The following is a 21,711-nucleotide window of genomic DNA, read 5'->3' on the forward strand; positions in this document are numbered from 1 at the left end:
CAAATTACTTGTATGATAGCCTGCTAAACCTGACTCAAGAAGAGATAGGTAACCTGAATAGAAATTGAATTTACTGTTCAAAACTGACCCACAAAAGAATATTTGGCCAACCAAATAGATGGTTGAGAATAATGCAGAGGCTATGAAGAGAAATCTAGGATTCTGAAATTTTCCTTGAGGCTTTTAAAATTCCCTTTCTCTCTCTCTCCCTCTCTTCCACACACACACACACACACACACACACGCTTTCACAGTGACTTCTCATGACACATGAGACAGGATGTGAAACTGAGCAGTTCTGATGAATGTCTGAGTGATAAGATCTCACCTCTAAGAGCAAAGAGCTGAGAGGCTATTCTGGCTCTGTAAGACCTAGAAACTAGTTTCTTGGGGAATACTTGATTACATTAGGTAGGCCAAATAGCTTCTGAGGCTACCATTACAGTTTTAGCCCTACCTTCAACTGCCTGAAAAAAATGTATTATACTAGATTAGGAAACTGATTTAGGATGTGGTTTGTCTCAATAATCAAAGTAAGTCCATTTTATGGAAAGAAAAGCAAGAAATGATGGGAACTTGAAAATGTAATGAGCACCTGAATTTATTTGTTTTTCTTTTAAAGGGGTCTCTTTTAATCAGCATCAGCTTTCTCGCCTGCCTCCCACCTGGCTGTCATAGGACTGAATTTAGATCTTAATATTTGACCATTGCCCTTCTCTGTGAGACATAATAGTTACAATCATAGTCCCAACCTTCTGGCATTTAATCAAGATAAAATTGATTACCTTTAACTGAAAACAAAAAAATCACTTATAATCAGGATGCTGATTCCAATTTTTAGTAGACTTAGCAGACTGTCAGGTACTTACTGAGTGCTCCTCATACTGCTTCTCTCTTTTCTGTTGCTGCTGCTGCTGCTAAGTCGCTTCAGTCGTGTCTGACTCTCTGCAACCCCATAGACGGCAGCCCACCAGGCTCCGCTGTCCCTGGGATTCTCCAGGCAAGAACACTGTTGCTACATAGTCCTGATAGCTTGTCCTCTGGATGCCAGAGTACTGACAAGAAAGGAATTTGGAAGCTGAGTAAGAGAGGATATAAAAATCTCTCATTCCGAAGTCCACAGACTTCTATCTTTTTGTATGGAACTAATTTTCTGTGTCACTGGAAGATGGTTACTCACAATGGCTATTGGTCCCTTGCTTTTTGTTCAACTTAAACCTGTGCTACAAGTGCTCCAATTATTGACAAGCAAAAACTGGCTAATGAAGTTGACTGTTGGCTCAGACAGCATGACTTTCAACATTGGCTAGCATCATAAACAGGTGTGGTGAGGAGTAAAGCTAAGAGTATCAAGAGACGGAAAGTTTTGGGTCAAATTTTATTCCTTGTTTTCATCTTTTGGTGATTAGTCTTAACTATAATCTCAGACTGAATATTGTGGCAATTTTCTTACTTGCAGAGCGCAAAATATTAAAGTAAAGGTCAAAGTAGTTGTGTCTTCCTGTCTTCCTAGAATTTTAGGTGAAAGATGCAAAATTTTTGTTTATGCATAAAAGCATTTGAACTGTCCTTGTAGATTACTATAACTTTTGCTGTGTGTGAGGCACTATATTACGTGCCTGCATATTACATTTAGTTCTCCTTCCTTTCTCTAAGACATAGAGAATTTAAATGAATTAGCCAAAGTTATGGCATAAAGTTGTAGCAGAGCCAAAACTCAAATATGAGTTTGTCTGACTTAAAACCTCAGGCTCTTTCTACTAGAGCCGCTGCCAACTATGTGAATGCAATAGTCTTAGGAACCCAAATGAGCATAAATCCTTCTTTTTTGCTCCTATTTTTCAGTAGTAGGCCAGTGATAGAAATAAACTTTGTTCTTTATGGCCATGATCTTGAAGGAATTGGAATTAATACAAATGGAATTAAATAGTGAAATGTGTTCATTTGTATTGATTAATGTTCTGCCTATTTCCAGAAATATTTGAAGAAATGTTGCAAAAATCGAATATCCTGAAAGTCCTAATGAGCATAATCTCACTCTCTTATGGACTCTAATAGATATTTATAGAGTTCTAATATCTAATAGATATTTATAATAGACATTTATGCTTGTATGTCTCTGGGGAACTTGCCATTATATCTTGTGTTATTGTTTCTAGTATTTGTCTAATTCCATCAAGATGACCCTGAAGGCAGATACTCTTTGTATTAGGATTCTTTAGAGAAACAGACCAATAGTTCTCTCTCTCTTACATTTGATTTCATGAAGTTCACCTCTAAGAAGGATTACTTCACTTAACAAATCATCTAGTGTTAGTTTGAGGTAGAGATGGCTGAAGTACTTCTGACTAGTCTTTTGGATGTTAAAACTTCATTCTACCATTGTGGATTACTAACTAGAGTACTCAGATGTTAACCAACTGCCCTTAGGATATAAATGAACACATATATCACATTTTATGTGAGCTATTTTAATAAAATGACAGACTACCTACAAATTACTTAAGTGTTTGGTCTTATTAAATATTATAAATTGAGTCTGTGAGAAAGAAATTGGCATGGGTGGATAGTTGATCGCAATACTTACAAATTCCTAAGTGTATTAGTCATTCAGTCATGTCTGACTCTTTACGACCCCATGGACTGTGACCTGCCAGGCTCCTCTGTCCATACGATTCTCCAGGGAAGAATACTGGAGTGGGTTGCCATTTCCTTCTCCTGGAGAGATCTTCCTGACCCAGGGATTGAACCTAGGTCTCCTGCATTCCCAGGGAAGCCCAGGTGGCTCAGATCATAAAGAATTTTCCTGAAGTGCGGGAGACCTGGGTCTGATCCCTGGATCTGGAAGATCCCCTAGAGAAGGGATGGCTACCCACTCTAGTAATTCTTGCCTGGAGACTTTCATAGACAGAGGAGCCTGGCAGCTATATAAACTCCTGAGGACACCTAGAATTCAGAATTCTTTTTCATTAACTGATGATAGTGGTATCTAATATCCCTAGTTGAGTAGCAAATCCTATGTGTAATTGTTCCCAAACAGCTAAAAAGCAGAAAAAAGAATGATTCATTCTAGTCCATGACTTACTTTTTCTAAGGAAAAATAAATTATTTCATCCTTAATCCTATTAATATTTTGTCAGAGAAACAAATTCTAAATTTCAGAAAATAAATTCAAGTTCTAAGCTGCCCTCATTTTCTTTTTTCTGCCTGTCTTGTTGGAGCCCTTCTCTCACCATTCAGCTTTCATCCTGACTCTCTGCCCCCAGTGCCTTTTGTTCTTTAGAAGATACTCATTAACATTTGCTAATGTATGCTAATGAGTATTAATTAGCATCTTCTGTGTGAACAAAGGCTGGTGCTAAGAAGGATGGGTAGAGACTGTATAGAGTTCAGTCAGCCTTGCTTCATACTTCTTTATGCTCTGAGAACAATCATCTTCTTTCAGTTGTTTCATAGTTTTTTGTTTGTTTTGTTTTGTTTGTTTACCCATGAATCCGGACAACCCTTCTTCTTCATGACTGGGAATATTACAGAAATTTCATGGGCAACAGTAAGATTCCTTTTTGTTCTAAGCAATCCAAGGATATAGAAGCAAAGTCATCAAGGGTGTATAACACACTATTTTCATTGCGTTAATAGCCACAGAAACTCACACAGGAGAATGTATTTTCATTTTAGCACATTTATTTACAGCAGTTGCCCTTTGTCATGGTAATTGTAGTATGAGAGCACACACTCTGAATATATATTATGACAGCATGGTTAAATAAGAAATGTCCTTCCCCCCAAAATAATCTAAATGCAAAGAAGAAGAAAGACACCACTTACTTTTTTGTAACTATAGAGAGCTCTAATGCCTTTGTAAATACCTATTTATTTCCTGGATATAGTTAAAGTCAACCCTCCAAACCACATAGAATAAGAGTTGCTTTGTTCTTTCTGTAGACCATGGTGTCAAGAAATATTTGATTGCAGCTTTTTGCAAACACTTCTGTATATATTTTGCCATTTGAAGAACGATGATTCATCATTTCATATTTGCTCTTGACCGTTCAGGGGTGAGTGGTAGAATTTAGAATACCAGCTACCCATTTCACTCAGTCTGTTTAATTTTAATGTTATATACTATGGAAACAGAAGGAAAAAGTGCCAAAAAATTTGGTGTGCATCCTCTCTTATTTTATCTTTATTTTGAGTGAATTTTCTATTTTTCTCTTTGTTTATCTCAGGGTTGTCTCTCTGGAACCTTGTGGTAAAATGTGTTTCTCTATAGACTTAATTCTCTTCCATTTGGCAAATACAATATTTTATATTATGTTTTTAATAAAGCAGGCATCAGCAGCTATTTATTTTCTATTTCTTAAGGGCCACAGAGCCTTAAAAATAAATATAATTCAAAAGGAAAGACATTAGAGAATGACAGTTACTACAAGCAGTGATATATATTTTTTTGCCTGCCACCCTCCCTCCTTAGGTGAGTCTTAACAAAAACCAAAATTATTATTCTTTTTTTGTGATTTTGTAACCACAAATGTAAAATAACTATTTAGTATCTCAAGATATTATAATGTTTGAAAATATGACCAGTCTTTTGGCATTTATTATACAAATTTCCATTAGTGTATTGTTGGACGTATGCACCCCATGATTTTTTCAGTGGTTTTATAGAAGACCTTATGATCTTAAGGTTTTTAATGGTATTAAAGGAAAGATGCAGGCACCTGGAGAAAGAATATCAGCCTAGGTCTGTCAAATTAAACCTTTTCCCAAGATACCTTACTGACAGTTGTGTAATGATCTCATTCTGTTATTCCCACTTCAGAGGATTTTTTTAAATGTCTTATAGTTTACCGGTTCATTAACGTATTTGATTGATCTAATAGCTAAATAATTATTCTTTTTACTCTGTGACTTCCAGAATATCATGCTCAAGTCCATGACATGAAGGATTTCAGATTGTTATAAACAAATCTCCTGAATATCTTTTTGAGTGCATGTGTGCTAAGTTACTTAAATCATGTCTGACTCTCTACAATCCTATGTTCTGTAGCCCGCCAGGCTCCTGTGTCCATAGGAGTCTCCTGGCAAGAATATTGGAGTGGGTTGCTGTGCCCTCATGCAGGGGATCTTCCCAACCCAGGGACTGAACCTGAGTCTTTTATGTCTCCAGCATTGGCAGGCAGGTTCTTTACCACTGGCACCACCTGGGAAGCCTGAATATTTTCTTATCCTGACCTAAAACTAGTAAAAATAAATGGAGCTGCTGAGTTAAACTGAATCAGATCTTATATCCTTGGTAGATAGATATATGAGAAGAAGAAAGATCACATTCCATTATTTTTGTTTGCTTTCATGGACAGTGGCTTCCATTCCCTACTTAACATCCACCAATGATAGTGTTTTGATAAATTAATGGAAGCTGAGTGCTGGGCCACTCTCTGTAGGGGAAATGATATCTCAGTATAGTTTGGTGATTTCATATAGTCAGATTAAACTACTGAACTTCAACAGTTGCTACTTAACCTATTTTCCCTAGAGCCTCCTATCTCTTTTCCTTGCATCTCTACCTTCCCAGTTACCCAGGCCAAAATCCTTGGAATTATCCTTGATTCTTCTCTTCCTCTCACATCCCACATCATACCACATACTGATGACATGGGTTCTTCACTGAAGACTTGGAAATGTGCTTGTTATGGCATGGATTAATGTCTGTCTCAGGGCAGTTTAGTCTAAGCTAAAAGGTTAATTTTTTATATTTTAATTTATTTTTAAATTTTTTCTTAAATAATACCATTCTAATTTAATTAATGAACAGTTTCTTACCATTTTGCAGGCGAACATGAAAGTGTGTGTATATGCCCAGTTTTGATAAAGGCAGTGCTTTTGTTTTAAATAGACCATTCAGGTATGACCTAAATCAAATCTCTTATGATTATACAGTGGAAGTGAGAAATAGATTTAAGGGCCTAGATCTATAGATAGAGTGCCTGATGAGCTATGGAATGAGGTTTGTGACACTGTACAGGAGACAGGGATCAAGACCATTCCCATGGAAAAGAAATGCAAAATGGCTGTCTGGGGAGGCCTTACAAATAGCTATGAAAAGAAGAGAAGCGAAAAGCAAAGGAGAAAAGGAAAGATATAAGCATCTGAATGCAGAGTTCCAAAAAAGAGCAAGAAGAGATAAGAAAGCCTTCTTCAGTGATCAATGCAAAGAAATAGAGGAAAACAACAGAATGGGAAAGACTAGGGATCTCTTCAAGAAAATCAGAGATACCAAGGGAAATTTTCATGCAAAGATGTGCTCGATAAAGGACAGAAATGGTATGGACCTAACAGAAGCAGAAGATATTAAGAAGAGATGGCAAGAATACACAGAAGAACTGTACAAAAAAGATCTTCATGACCCAGATAATCACGATGGTGTGATCACTGACCTAGAGCCAGACATCCTGGAATGTGAAGTCCAGTGGGCCTTAGAAAGCATCACTACGAACAAAGCTAGTGGAGGTGATGGAATTCCGGTTGAGCTATTCCAAATCCTGAAAGATGATGCTGTGAAAGTGCTGCACTCAATATGCCAGCCCATTTGGAAAACTCAGCAGTGGCCACAGGATTGGAAAAGGTCAGTTTTCATTCCAATCCCAAAGAAAGGCAATGCCAAAGAATGCTCAAACTACCGCACAATTGCACTCATCTCACACGCTAGTAAAGTAATGCTCAAAATTCTCCAAGCCAGGCTTCAGCAATATGTGAACCATGAACTTTCTGATATTCAAGCTGGTTTTAGAAAAAGCAGAGGAACCAGAGATCAAATTGCCAACATCCGCTGGATCATGGAAAAAGCAAGAGAGTTCCAGAAAAACATCTATTTCTGCTTTATTGACTATGCCAAAGCCTTTGACTGTGTGGATCACAATAAACTGTGGAAAATTCTGAAAGAGATGGGAATACCAGACCACCTGACCTGCCTCTTGAGAAATTTGTATGCAGGTCAGGAAGCAACAGTTAGAACTGGACATGGAACAACAGACTGGTTCCAAATAGGAAAAGAAGTTCGTCAAGGCTGTATATTGTCAACCTGCTTATTTAACTTATATGCAGAGTACATCATGAGAAATGCTGGACTGGAATAAACAAGCTGGAATCAAGATTGCCGGGAGAAATATCAATAACCTCAGCTATGCAGATGACACCACCCTTATGGCAGAAAGTGAAGAGGAACTAAAAAGCCTCTTGATGAAGGTGAAAGTGGAGAGTGAACAAGTTGGCTTAAAGCTCAACATTCAGAAAACGAAGATCATGGCATCTGGTCCCATCACTTCATGGGAAATAGATGGGGAAATAGTGGAAACAGTGTCAGACTTTATTTTTTGGGCTCAAAAATCACTGCAGATGGTGACTGCAGCCATGAAATTAAAAGACGCTTACTCCTTGGAAAGAAAGTTATGACCAACCTAGATAGCATATTCAAAAGCAGAGACATTACTTTGCCAACAAAGGTTCATCTAGTCAAGGCTATGGTTTTTCCTGTGGTCATGTATGGATGTGAGAGTTGGTCTGTGAAGAAGGCTGAGCACCGAAGAATTGATGCTTTTGAACTGTGGTGTTGGGGAAGACTCTTGAGAGTCCCTTGGACTGCAAGGAGATCCAACCAGTCCATTGTGAAGGAGATCAGCCCTGGGATTTCTTTGGAAGGAATGATGCTAAAGCTGAAACTCCAGTACTTTGGCCACCTCATGCGAAGAGTTGACTATTGGAAAAGACTCTGATGCTGGGAGGGATTGGGGGCAAGAGGAGAAGGGGACGACAGAGGATGAGATGGCTGGATGGCATCACTGACTCGATGGACGTGAGTCTGAGTGAACTCCGGGAGTTGGTGATGGACAGGGAGGCCTGGTGTGCTGTGATTCATGAGGTCGCAAAGAGTTGGACACGACTGAGTGTCTGATCTGATCTAGTCTGATTGTATGTAATTTTTTACATAATTTTTCCATTTTTAAAAGGTTATACTCCATTTACAGCTATTATGAAATATTAGCTGTATTTCCTGGAAATGTACCCCATTTATATGGGAAGAACTGATGTTGACATTTGCTCATACACAAAGGAACCCTAAACAAATAACACTAGTACATTGCTAATATGGAGAAGGAAATGGCAATCCTCTCCAGGACTCTTGCCTGGAAAATCCCATGGACGGAGGAGCCTGGAAGCCATTGTCCATGGGGTCACAAAGAGTCGGACCCAACAGAATGACTTCACTCACTCACATTGCTAATAAACATAACTAGTACATTGCTACAATAACCCAAGTAAACTAGATAAGATATTCATACCTAAACTTGAATCTCATTGTTATAAAGTCGTTCTTTTGCATCAAATAGCTAGACTCCTTAAGTACTATCACTTTTCCTCTATAGTCTACAAACTCCTAGTCCAGAACACTTTGCTCTATGCTGCTGCTGCTGCTGCTAAGTCACTTCAGTCATGTCCAACTCTGTGCGACCCCATAGATGACAGCCCACCAGGCTCCCCCATTCTATAGAGCCTTTTAAATGCACAATAAATGCTAATTGAATAAATGAATTTTCAGTTTCCAAAGGAATGACCTGGTGCTACAATAATCCCTTCATGAGCTAAATGTGGGTCAGAGGAACAGGTGATATCATTCAGCTCTTTCAGCTACTTGGCCACTCTGATCCTGAAGAACCATACAATATTTTCAGTGCTATAGACTGAAAAAGAAAGCCTGGAACAACATTCACTTTTCTGAACGATTCCAGTGCCTCTAAAATGTGACATTTTGCTGTCGTTTCCTTTTACTGTTTCTAATTACTGGGTCTATTTGCATGAAATGAGGATCTGGGTTGCCTAGGAGTTCATCTGCTCCTATTTCATATTCCACTCTTAAATAAGCATACTTCGATGTAGTCTTGCTTGCTGCCTTCAACATTTAGACAGGACCCCCCACACCCACCCCCAACTGTCCCATTCTCCTCCCATCACTCCCCAGGAGAAAGGTTATTTTTAAAGTACATAATCAATAGGCTTTGGGAAACATCCAGAACATGAGAAGGTTATATGATTGGGAGCAAGCTACCAGGGATTGCTGAGAGAAGGGATGGCAACAAGCCATGCCAAAAATTGTCTGAGAAGGGAAAGACAGTCTGTAACTCGCATTTAAATGATCTGAGTTATTCTTTTGCACAGGGTTTTGTTTGGGAGGGGCTTCTTAGCTTGGTTCTTCAGCATTACTTTGAGTTTCAGGAGATGCAGATCAGCATTGACAGTAGCTTTTCAGACTAAATAGTGTTACATTAAAATCAAGCTTCCTCTGAGGCTCTTGATGGTCTTCAATCTCCTGGTCATGGTGCTGCTATTTAGTTCCTGTTGCTGATGCTGCCTTTGCTGAGGGTTTGAATCAAGAATAAACCAATTATGGTCACAATACCTATAAAACAATGGCTCTGTAGCTCCTGACTAAACTGCCAGACAAAAGAAACACTGTTAAACAAAGAATGCACCTACTGAGAATGTGTAGATGATCATGCACAGATGAGTATAGCTATTGGAGAGTCACCTCAAGAGGAACAAAGAGGCTATTTCTGCAATACTGTCCATTACATCACTCAGAAACCATAGCTCTTTTTTTCTTCTCTACTTGCAACCACAGCAGAGTTATCTCCCCTTATGCAGTTTTATTTAATGGCTATTTATAACTATCCTTCCTGTACCTTAGAAGATGATCCATGACTCCAGCCCTGCATTCTCTCTCTTCTGGTTAGCAGAGGAAATTGATTTGTCACTCATCTCCTTGGCTTGGGACATTTCATTTTGCTGTTTTTGTTTAATAGGATTGTAATCCTTCCTAAAGATTTGCTTGTATCTCTATTTATTTACTATTTTCCTCCATTTCATTATTTAACTTTAATCATGTCTAGTGAGTTGATTATTAAAAATCAGTTTAGTATTTTGTGTGATTTTTTGCTTTGGGTATGCGTGGTGCAAAAGAGGCTGTGTGTCAGCCTTTGCTATTTGTCCTCAGCTGTTCCTATAGTATGCCACTGATCAGACCTTGGTCTAAGGCTAATCTTATATCATTAAGTTGCCTTCCTAAGTGAATTCCTCTTTGACTGAAGAAATTTGGTGGTAGCATTAATTGCAAGTAAAGACCATGACTTATTGTTGAATATAAAATATCTTCTGAGAAGTGTCTGTCGTCACTATTGTGAACTCTCAGTAGTGACATAAAGACTTTTGTCCCCTGCAGATCCAGTTACAGCCAGTGACAAAGGCATATGTCCACTCTGAATAAAAGAACACTTATTTTCCTATTCCATGGCTGACATTGAGTGATAACATTTTTGCATATCGTAAAAATTTTTATGCATATGCTGTTTAAAGGCAAAAAGTGCCTTTACAATAATCTTCTTTGTGAATAGAATTTAAACTCTGTATGTGCTGCCTTTTCAATATGCCTGTCAAGCTCTGAATAATAACCTTTGACAGTGCTGAGCAGAAACAAAACCAGAGGTTGTTTCCTCTGTTCACAGCAGCATTGTTTATTATCTTTGCTGTTTTGGGCTTAGGCTCATCTACCATAAATAAAATATGTAAGTTAATATTTTAAATGAGTTACTAAACTGTGCTTTAAAGAAATAGTCTGCTCTGATTTTTGCCATTGCAAGTCACAGATCTTTGTCTCTGGCTGACTCAACCTGTGATGAACAGATAGTAGTTGACAAGGGGAAAAATCTGCCAATTAAAATATTTTCTGATATTATTGTACCATTAAAATTTTATAAAACTTGTATATGCCTTTATAAAAATGGAGCTAATCTGAAAACAAGACCCTAAGGATGAATGGAGGAATAAACAGAAAAAACATTCTTTGTCTTGAAAGAACTGTTAAATCACCTATCTCCACATTGTCAAGGTAAATCATATATGGGAAAATTTAGGCTGCATATAATATGTATAGAAATAATTAAAATATGAAATATCAGCTTTTAAGCATTTTTGAAAGGTTCTTTGACACTGGGTAGCTGGTTAGAATGAAATATTCTCTATTTTAATAAGTTAATTTGGTTATAATAACCAAATGGTTTGTGCATGTGGATATAGCTTTGCTAACAACTTTCTTTATCATACAATGAAATGACCCAACAAACCCTAAGTTGACTTACTGCAGAACAGAATTTATTTTGGTTGAAGTTATTTTGAATTGAACTGACAGGCTTATGATTGACGTGTTTTGCAAATTGTCAAAGGTGATGAAGCAGAGAAGTCCTTGCTCAACACTCTGTAAGATGCTGTAGCTGTATATCTTTAATAAACAATGTTCATTTTGACAAGTTTATTGAAAAAATATATTAACTGAACAGAAAACTTTACAATGAAAGTAACAACAGTAAAAACCAGTTATTAACAATTGTGCTGTCGTTTAAAGAATTGCTATATTTTTTCTTTCCTCAATAGTGCAAATCCAAGTGGAGGAGAAAGAAGATGATACTGAGGAAAGTTCAAGTAAGTGGGGATAGACCCAGTTGGGATATGTTTCCTGTGGCATAGCAGTGAATTTAGGGGATTCGTCTTCTTATCTTGTGGGGATATGCGACCCTATGCAAACACAGGAGCACGTGTGGATGACTTTCAATGGTCTCGCAAGAGCAACCAAGTCCATCAGATAGACTCTTCACTTGAGAGTCCATTCAACTGGCAAACACACATTCCACCCAATTTATAAACTGCTCATCATTAAGTGGATGGTGGTCCAGAAAATTTTGCTTTTTTATTTCTTTACTATTTTCTTTGTCCTAAAATATTTTCCCTTAGGCTGAATCTATTACAATATAACAGGTTGGCCTTTTTGACTAAAGTGATCAGGTTGTTCAATAAAAATGAATAACCCTGTTCTTTTGAATTCATGAATGTTTTGTCTAAATTGCCCTGTTGTTTTTACTTTGAATAGGTTCAGCTCAAGAGCCTAGATTGTGACCTGTTTCCAGGCATGCAAACCACTCATGGACAAGAACAGAGAAAGATCATTTTATGAGCTAAAGTTTTGAGTTGATCAAAACTGAAAGTGCAGCATTTCAGGGAGAGTTCAATTAGAGAATACATCAACACTATCAGTTAAAAACCTGAGCCAATATGACAGCCAGTGAATGTTCATGGTGACAGTTGTTTTCATTAAGTTGGTACATTCTGCACGTAAACAGCCCAGAGTCTCACACAGGTCCTAGAGGCTCTGACTTGACTACTACAGGGGAGGAAAAGTAATTTTTCCTTTACCCTTCTGAGTTTCTTAACTGATACTCCTGTAGTCTAAGACAGTTGAACAACAAAACCAAACCAAAACAGAAGTTTATTAACACATACACCTCATGTATACATGGATGATACCCAGAAAAAAACTGAGTAATTGTGTGAGGTGGCTTAAAATTTAGACTTAAATGCCATCTAAATAGGGAAAAGTGAGGGGTATGTAGGTCTCTTGGGAGAGAATAAGTTTTAAGAGAATAGATAGGAGGTACGATAGTTTATGATAAAATATGTCTGCATGTGGTGTTGACCTATAGTCTCCTCTATAGAACACTTCTATAGTGTTCCTTGGGGATGAAATTCCTGGGGAGGGGATTTATGACAGTTGAGTTCCTTTAGGAAGCTCTGTTTTCAGGCAGACAAGAAGAATTCAGAGAAAATCTCTTTCTGCATTTGCTGTTTTTCAAGTGCCACATCTCAAAATAGTCAATACACTGAAGTGGCATATTTTGGGGTGTTATATTCTGAATGTCTTTTTAAGGTGGTATATTCTGCTACCCTTCAAAACTAAATTGAGCCCATTCCAAAAGGTAATGTTTATGTAAATCCACTTTTAGTAGGCAACTGTAAAAACACTTCTTTTTTTAAGAATTTGAATATTTGGAAACTAGTGAAAACACTAAAGATAGCCTTTTTGTCCTAAGTGCTAAAAGATAAATATAATGATATACTTTTCATCCATGATAAAACTCTGCAAGTTTAATATCTTAGCTTTAATGTAAAATATACTAAAATGCAGAATACCAAGTGGCTTCTTGAATTTTTGAGTTATTTGAGGGTGAAATTGTTTCTCAGTTCCTACGAGGCCCTTGCTCTTTCTATGATTAGCGACTAAAATGAACAATAAAGGCTGGGTAGATTTTCAAAATGCCAGAGTGGGGTTTGAATATCATGCAACATCTGCCACAGTATTTAACAAATTTTTGGTCTTGATAACAAGAGTACAGTTTTCAAAACCTAATTAGAAAAGTTATTCTCCTGTTTCTCTCTGCTAGTCAAACTTTAGTAATATTGGTAATGTTTAGATCTTATTTAGATTTGGAATATCAATAAAAGTTTAATAAGTAATGTTGAAAAGATAACAAAATTTATAAAAAAATAAAAACACAAACTACTGCACAGTTGCACTCATCTCACACGCTAGTAAGGTGATTCTTAAAATTCTCCAAGCCAGGCTTCAGCAATATGTGAACTGTGAACTTCCTGATGTTCAAGCTGGTTTTAGAAAAGGCAGAGGAACCAGAGATCAAATTGCCAACATCCGCTGGATCATGGAAAAAGCAAGAGAGTTCCAGAAAAACATCTATTTCTGCTTTATTGACTATGCCAAAGCCTTTGACTGTGTGGATCACAATAAACTGTGAAAAATTCTGAAAGAGATGGGAATACCAGACCACCTCATCTGCCTCTTGAGAAATTTGTATGCAAGTCAGGAAGCAACAGTTAGAACTGGACATGGAACAACAGACTGGTTCCAAATAGGAAAGGGAGTACGTCAAGGCTGTATATTGTCACCCTGTTTATTTAACTTTTATGCAGTGTATATCATGAGAAACGCTGGACTGGAAGAAACACAAGCTGGAATCAAGATTGCCGGGAGAAATATCAATAACCTCAGCTATGCAGATGACACCACCCTTATGGCAGAAAGTGAAGAGGAACTCAAAAGCCTCTTGATGAAAGTGAAAGTGGAGAGTGAACAAGTTGGCTTAAAGCTCAACATTCAGAAAACGAAGATCATGGCATCTGGTCCCATCACTTCATGGGAAATAGATGGGGAAATAGTGGAAACAGTGTCAGACTTTATTTTTTGGGCTCAAAAATCACTGCAGATGGTGACTGCAGCCATGAAATTAAAAGACGCTTACTCCTTGGAAAGAAAGTTATGACCAACCTAGATAGCATATTCAAAAGCAGAGACATTACAAGGGCTAACAAAGTTTCGTCTAGTCAAGGCTATGTTTTTTCCTGTGGTCATGTATGGATGTGAGAGTTGGACTGTGAAGAAGGCTGAGCACCGAAGAATTGATGCTTTTGAACTGTGGTGTTGGAGAAGACTCTTGAGAGTCCCTTGGACTGCAAGGAGATCCAACCAGTCCATTGTGAAGGAGATCAGCCCTGGGATTTCTTTGGAAGGAATGATGCTAAAGCTGAAACTCCAGTACTTTGGCGGCCTCATGCGAAGAGTTGACTCATTGGAAAAGACTCTGATGCTGGGAGGGATTGGGGGCAGGAGGAGAAGGGGACGACAGAGGATGAGATGGCTGGATGGCATCACTGACTCGATGGACGTGAGTCTGAGTGAACTCCGGGAGTTGGTGATGGACAGGGAGGCCTGGCGTGCTGTGATTCATGGGGTCGCAAAGAGTCAGACACGACTGAGCGACTGATCTGATCTGATGTAAAAATGAACATATTTAACTAATAAATGAGGAATCTGGTGAGCAATTTATAGCAGTTACCAGTTCAAAGAAAAATTCAAAGAACAGATTCATTTATAGATCAGGAATATTAAACTGATTGGTGCAAGTGAAGACATGACTGTTTTGTGGGGTTTTTTTTGTTTCCTTTCTTTTTTGGTGGTGGAAGGTTGTCTGCACTGAGTTCACTTGCTTGTCTACGGATAAGAACTATTTTGCATTGCTATCTAGTGATCTACAATTTACAAAGTTACAAGATAGCTTCCATAGAATCAGCATCAGACAACATAGAAGGGTATGGTACAGACATTTCATAGTTTTCCATTAAAGCACAATTTTTTCCCTATAGTAGCTTCTATTTAAAAAGATAGTGATAATTACGAGTAATATTTGTTTTTTTAATAATAATTAACTATAAATATCAGAAGTTAAAAAGCAAAAGTGAAGATGAAGTAGGATTGTCTGTCATAAATAGTGAAGGAAGGAACTGAATTCTCCTCCTACTCTTTACTGGAAAGCTTCCAAAGAAGTTATGGACATATGAGGCATTAATTGTCAGTTGGTGAATAAAATAAAATAATATCATTTCTCTCAAACTTGTATTAAATTTATTAGTTATCTATTTCTAATCAAAAAGATAGAATGATCAAGCAAAGTTATTTACTATCAATTTCATCTAAGAAAGAGAAAAAATTTAGGAAAAATAAGTATTTGAAGTTAAGAATAAAAATGATTTTACATAAAATAGATAAGCAACAAGGATTTACCATGTAACACAGGGGGCTGTATATAATATCTTGTAAAAACCTATAATGGGAAATAATCTACTATATATATATTATATATATATATTATATATATATATATAAAACTGAACCAGTTGCAGTACACCCAAACAAGTAATATAATATTGTAAATCAACTATGTTTCAAGTTTTTTTTAAAAAGTTAAAAAAAAAAAGAATGAGAATGATTTGAATTAGAAAGGTATTTGAATTATGTCAAGGCATAAATTAATTTCTTCAAAATTATTTTAATTTATAGCATTTCCTTGCATTCTTATTGTTTGTTCTAAGATAGAAGTAATATTAGCACATAGTGATTAAACATTCAACCCTTATGTATTGAACTGATAATCTACAATTTGAATTATGTCAAGGCATAAATTAATTTCTTCAAAATTATTCGTTTATAGCATTTCCTTGCATTCTTATTGTTTGTTCTAAGATAGAAGTAATATTAGCACATAGTGATTAAACACTCAACCCTTATGTATTGAGTTGATAATCTACAAACTTGGTCTGAGAGGTCATGGTATGATATTAAACTCCCAAGTCATCTAGTTATACAAGTAAATGAAGGCTGGAATTCTAAGCATATTAGAATTTGGAGATTGATACTCACTTATTTGAGTAGATAAACCACAAGAATGAGAATGTAGATAAGTGTATTTAAGTGGCAGACTATGAAATATATATGGCATGGTGCATTTTATCTTGATATGACAAATGGCTAGATTATGGTTTCAGAGGTGTGACAATGATAATTAAAAAGTAAGAATACATTTGGGATTGGGAAAGCACTTTTCTGAAACTACTCACTGAAGCATTAACTGCTGTGTTTAGGCGAAGAGGAAGAGGAGGAGAACAAACTACCTCGAAGAGAGAGCATGAGACCAAAGAGGAAACGGACCAGAGATGTTATCAATGAAGACGATCCAGAACCTGAACCAGAGGATGAAGAAACAAGGAAGGCCAGAGAGAAAGAGAGAAGGAGGAGGTTAAAGAGAGGAGCGTAAGTTAGTTCTGATCTATAATTGACGTTCTTTTTCATTCAAAAGTGCCTGATGCGGAAAGATCACTCTTTAGGCACTCCCTAGCCTTAAAATTGGTAATTAAAACTACTTTCAGAAAAACAAGCTTAGTCTGATGCCACCATTTTATTCCACTTAGTTAAATGTATTTTAATATTAAAATAGAATTTTTAAATGAATATATATTGAGAATGGACTTATGAGAGATTTCCTTATGAGAGATCTAAATCGTCATGGGCCATTAACATATTATAGTTAATTTAAATATTTTAAAGTTATTCCGTTAGTTAAATGCATCTTTAATGAAGTTAAATGAAAAACTTATAAACATGATCCCAAAATCACGTATTTTACAGAGCAGGAGTTGGAAAACTATGGTTAATTTCAACCTAAGAGCCAAGAATGGTTCTTATCATTTTAATAAAACTGTAATTAAAAAAAAAAACACAGAGAGGAATATGGGACAGAGCTGTATGTAGCTCCCAAAGTCTAAAATATTAACTATCTGTCCCTACAGAGGATTGGATTGTCCTTTCCTTTTTAATATAACTCTATGTCTTTCACTTCTAGCAGGCCAATGATTTTCTGATCGCTGCCTTTGTCTAGAGTAATATATTAAATGCTGTTTAGGGAAAAAAATTCAAGAAAGTAATTTTCTGGTCTTTGCTTCCTGGAAAATTGCAGATGGCAGGCAGATGGAAAAACTGTGTATGTGAAACACATTTACTAATAGGAAACCTAGGCCACTTGGACAGGATTCAAGAGAATAACTCCTCTGCCACCCCTAGGTGGGGCATGGGAATCACCATGAGGTGATAGGATCTCTCCTCTGAAACAGTCCTAGAACTTTAAATGCTGAGGAACTTTCCAAGATTTCCTCCCAAGATGACACCTTGTGGTATTCAATAACTAGCTATTATTTGTGAATATTTTATCAACAGAGAAGTTTAGCATTGGTTGACAATGGTTCCTTTTAAAATAAGAGTAACCCCACCCATTTCTTCATTGTATTTTTGTTGACTTAAGGTTTTAAATCTCTCTCTTCCTCTTCTTTCTCCTTCTCTTCCTTTTTCTCCTTCTTCCCAATCTCCTCTTCTTTCTTCTATCCTTGAATACTAAGACATCACCTGCTTTCTGTTTTACTCTGATATTTTTTATGTCTATCTTCAAGCATTTTTATGTTTCATTCTTTTCAAAAACAAAACAACCTTTTAAGTTTCATGTCTTATTGTGATTGTTATTTCTATTATTAGGTAGTAATATTTCCTACTAGCAAAGTTGATGCTTTCTGACAGTGGTATTTCATTGAGGAAACATCACCAATAGACATATAAATGATATAGGTTGTGTTCCAGAATTTACCTTTTCCTCTCCACCTGTGCTTCAGAGATGTCGCTTTTAAAATATGACTCAGATGGGAATTCCTTTGCTTTCTTGGTCTGCTCAAGGCCCTCCTGTCAAGGCTCAACCTCTAGAAATAGGACCATGTGAATCAACTGGGTCTTGGCCCCTGTTACCTGGGGCAATCTTGTCCCTGTGACAGGGTCTGTCCTTACCTGGTCCCACTCTCATCCTGATTCTGAGAAGCCAGAAGCACCCGTCTCCCATCCTCCCTTCTCTGCAGAACCAGTCTTGACTAAAATTAATTTTATCTCCATAGGTTTTATAAATTATATTATTATCACCATAATTTTTACAACTATTTTAAATAATATAAATTACTTATGATGATTGACAGTTCTGATCACTATTTCAGGGTCCATATTCCATTGTTCACTTTGAAGATAAGCCCTTCTGTTTTTAAGAAAATGTATTAGCAAATATGTTTTGAGAAAGATTAGTAGGCAAATCATGGCACATTTATTTAGGTTAACTAATTCATGATCTTCTTCTATTTAAATGTTCATGTGAAACACCTTAGGGAATTTTTCTTGCACTGAAAAAACATTTGAAAACAACTAAATCCAAGGTTGTAATGTTAACTGTCTTTGGAGATGGTTAACAAAAACTGCCTTGTTTGGCATTTTGAAGGATTTCTAATAATATTATATGCTTTTCTTGACCCAGTTTTAAGTGAATAAGTAATACGTTTATTGCAGTGAGAAATTCAGCACATTATGCCTCCTTTTTCCTAACAACTGTTGTTTAAATAAATCAAAGCTAAGATAGAAAGCCATTCTTACACAAATTAGCCCTACATTTTAGAAGCAAAGCATGCCTGTGCTACACTTTTTTAATATGATTAACACTTTCTTTGAGTGGTTCCTGGAAAAGCTGTTTCCCTGTAAAGCAATGTTTAATTATGCATTATTATATTTAAATTATGCAAAAAATGTAATATCTTAACTACCTGCATATTTGAAGGTAATTTAGCTGAGAACAACTATACATTGTAGCACAGCATGATCTTCCTGGAGCAATCGACAATTAACAACACAAAGATTAAAAATATACCAGTCTGAGATCATTTAGTGTAGGAATAAGTATCTTTCCATAACTTGGAAGACATTGTTATATTTTATTTTAGTGTACTTGTTGGTAATCCTGTCATCCAGAAAAATTCTGTACATAAACATTTATTTAATAAATATTTATTCAGCTCCACTTCTGTCAAAGATAATTTGCTAATTTCTTTGGAAGATATGGATATGAATGTGAAATTGCCTCCATTCTCTACAAATTAATAACATAGTAAGGAAGAGGCCACTTAGACACAATTATTATGAAATAAGGCTGTATAAATGTGCCAGGGAAGTAAAAAGTGATTTAGAGTCTTAAAGAAAACTATCTCATAAGGACAATCAGAAAAGGGTATTGAAGACATTTCATATGATTTTTGAAGGAGTCATAGAATCTGAATATGTTAAACATGTAAAGTACTGGGTTTAAGACAGCAGGAAACTACATAATTAGTATTAGGAACGTAGAGAAATGTAGAGAAATAAGCTTTAATTACATGGTAAATCCAAACATGAAATAGATCATTCTTTCATTCTGTGTAAGTATTTTGTTATCCTTGTACAGCACCATAGGATTTTATATGTGTGTATGCTTAATCGCTCAATCTTGTCCGACTCAGCAACCATATGGATGGTAGCCCGCCAGGCTCCTCTGTCCATGGGGATCCTCCAGGCAAGAATACTGGAATGGGTTGCCATGCCCTCCTCCAGGGGCTTTTCCCAAGTCAGGGATCAAACCCAGGTCTCCTGCACCGCGGGAGGATTCTTTACCATCTGAGCTACCAGGGAAGGATTTTATATAATAAACATCAAATGTTTAAAATAGAAACAACTTAACGACATTCAGAGTTGTATCTTAGTATGAGTGTACTTCCATAGTTCACTTAAACCAGGACTACTATTCTAAGAAAAATATCTTAATTGGTTAAAAAAAAACCCAACCAAGCTATCAATGACAGATGTTATTTTACAGGGTTAATTAAATTTCTGTTTCAGTAACCATGACCTGATTAAAAACTCTGGTGGTGGTTTAGTTGCTAAGTAGTGTCCAACTCTTTGCGACCCCATGAATTGCAGGACGCCAGGCCTCCCTGTCCATCACCATCACCCGGAGTTCACCCAAACTCTTGTCCATCGAGTCGGTGATGCCATCCAGCCATCTCATCCTCTGTCGTCCCCTTCTCCTCCTGCCCCCAATCCCTCCCAGCATCAGAGTCTTCTCCAGTGAATCAGTTCTTTGCATCAGGTGGCCAAAGTACTGGAGTTTCAGCTTTAGCATCAGTCCTTCCAATGAACACCCAGGGCTGATCTCCTTCAGAATGGACTGGTTGGATCTCCTTGCAGTCCAAGGCACTCTCAAGAGTGTTCTCCAACACCACAGTTCAAAAGCATCAATTCTTTGGTGCTCAGCCTTCTTCACAGTCCAACTCTCACATCCATACATGACCACAGGAAAAACCATAGCCTTGACTAGACAGACCTTTGTTGGCAAAGTAATATCTCTGCTTTTGAATATGCTATCTAGGTTGGTCATAACTTTCCTTCCAAGGAGTAAGTGTCTTTTAATTTCATGGCTGCAGTCACCATCTGCAGTGATTTTGGAGCCCCCAAAAATAAAGTCTGACACTGTTTCCACTGTTTCCCCATCTATTTCCCATGAAGTGATGGAACCAGATGCCATGATCTTCATTTTCTGAATGTTGAGATTTAAGCCAAATTTTTAGCTCTCCTCTTTCACTTTCATCAAGAGGCTTTTGAGTTCCTCTTCACTTTCTGCCATAAGGGTGGTGTCATCTGCATATCTGAGGTTATTGGTATTTCTCCCAGCACTAACTGATTTAGTAGGTATAAATAATCACTAGGCTAATAATAAATAGGTTACTGGAAAGATGAAAAGAAAACACTAAGCATCATGGTAATAGCAAATATAGGAAGCAAATAGCACACCATGGGCTGGAGGAACAATGGAAAGAGGTTGAAATTAAAACCTAAAAGCATAGAGGAGAGACCCGGGGAGCTCTGCAGAGGGGGCGATGCTCAAGTGGTGCTGGTGTCTACAGGGTGCGTGATGAAGCTGGTTCTGCTAATGTTGGAAAAACTGGCAAACCAGTCTCACCTGCAGCTATGGGAAGGCCCTGCAGCTCTTGGGGTGAAAAAGAATTGCTGAAGAGTAAGCATCCCACAAGAGGCAAACAGGAAGCCAAAGGAAAAACCAAGTCCCTTCTTCGTATACTCTATTGGCAGCCAATTATGACAGCAGAATATTGAGCCAACTGACAAACTAGAAATGTGTCCTACAGAGTCACAGCCACAGCATCACATTATTAAGTCTAAAAGGGTAAATTTGAAGTTAAGTGACCATGTTGTTGTTGTTCAGTCACTAAGTTATGTCTGACTCTTTGAGACCCCATGGACTGCAGCACACCAGGCTTCCCTGTTCATCACCAACTCCCAGAGTTTGCTCAAATTCATGTCCATTGTATCAGTGATGCTATCTAACTATCTCATCTCCTGTCACCCTTTTCTCCTTTTGCCTTCAGTCTTTCCCAGCATCAGGGTGTTTTCCAGTGAGTTTGGCTCTTCGCGTCAGGTGGCCAAAGTATTGGAGCTTCAGCTTCAGCATTAATCCTTCCAGCAGATATTCAGGGTGGATTTCCTTTAGGATTGACTGGTTTGATCTCTTTGCAACAATA

The 21,711-nt window shown here is 37.2% G+C and overlaps 1 protein-coding gene across 1 annotated transcript in view; it reads left to right on the forward strand.

Moving 5' to 3' along the window:
- Window positions 1–21,711, forward strand: part of TMC1 (transmembrane channel like 1) — a 141,936-nt gene that overhangs the window by 15,140 nt on the left and 105,085 nt on the right. Inside the window, exons 2-3 of the mRNA XM_055578311.1 lie at window positions 11,482–11,529; window positions 16,372–16,540. Of these exons, the coding sequence (XP_055434286.1) occupies window positions 11,482–11,529; window positions 16,372–16,540 (217 nt within the window). The remainder of the gene's footprint in view (window positions 1–11,481; window positions 11,530–16,371; window positions 16,541–21,711) is intronic.

This window comes from Bubalus kerabau, chromosome 4 (assembly GCF_029407905.1).
Source record: "Bubalus kerabau isolate K-KA32 ecotype Philippines breed swamp buffalo chromosome 4, PCC_UOA_SB_1v2, whole genome shotgun sequence".
Classification (NCBI taxonomy): Eukaryota; Metazoa; Chordata; class Mammalia; order Artiodactyla; family Bovidae; genus Bubalus; species Bubalus kerabau.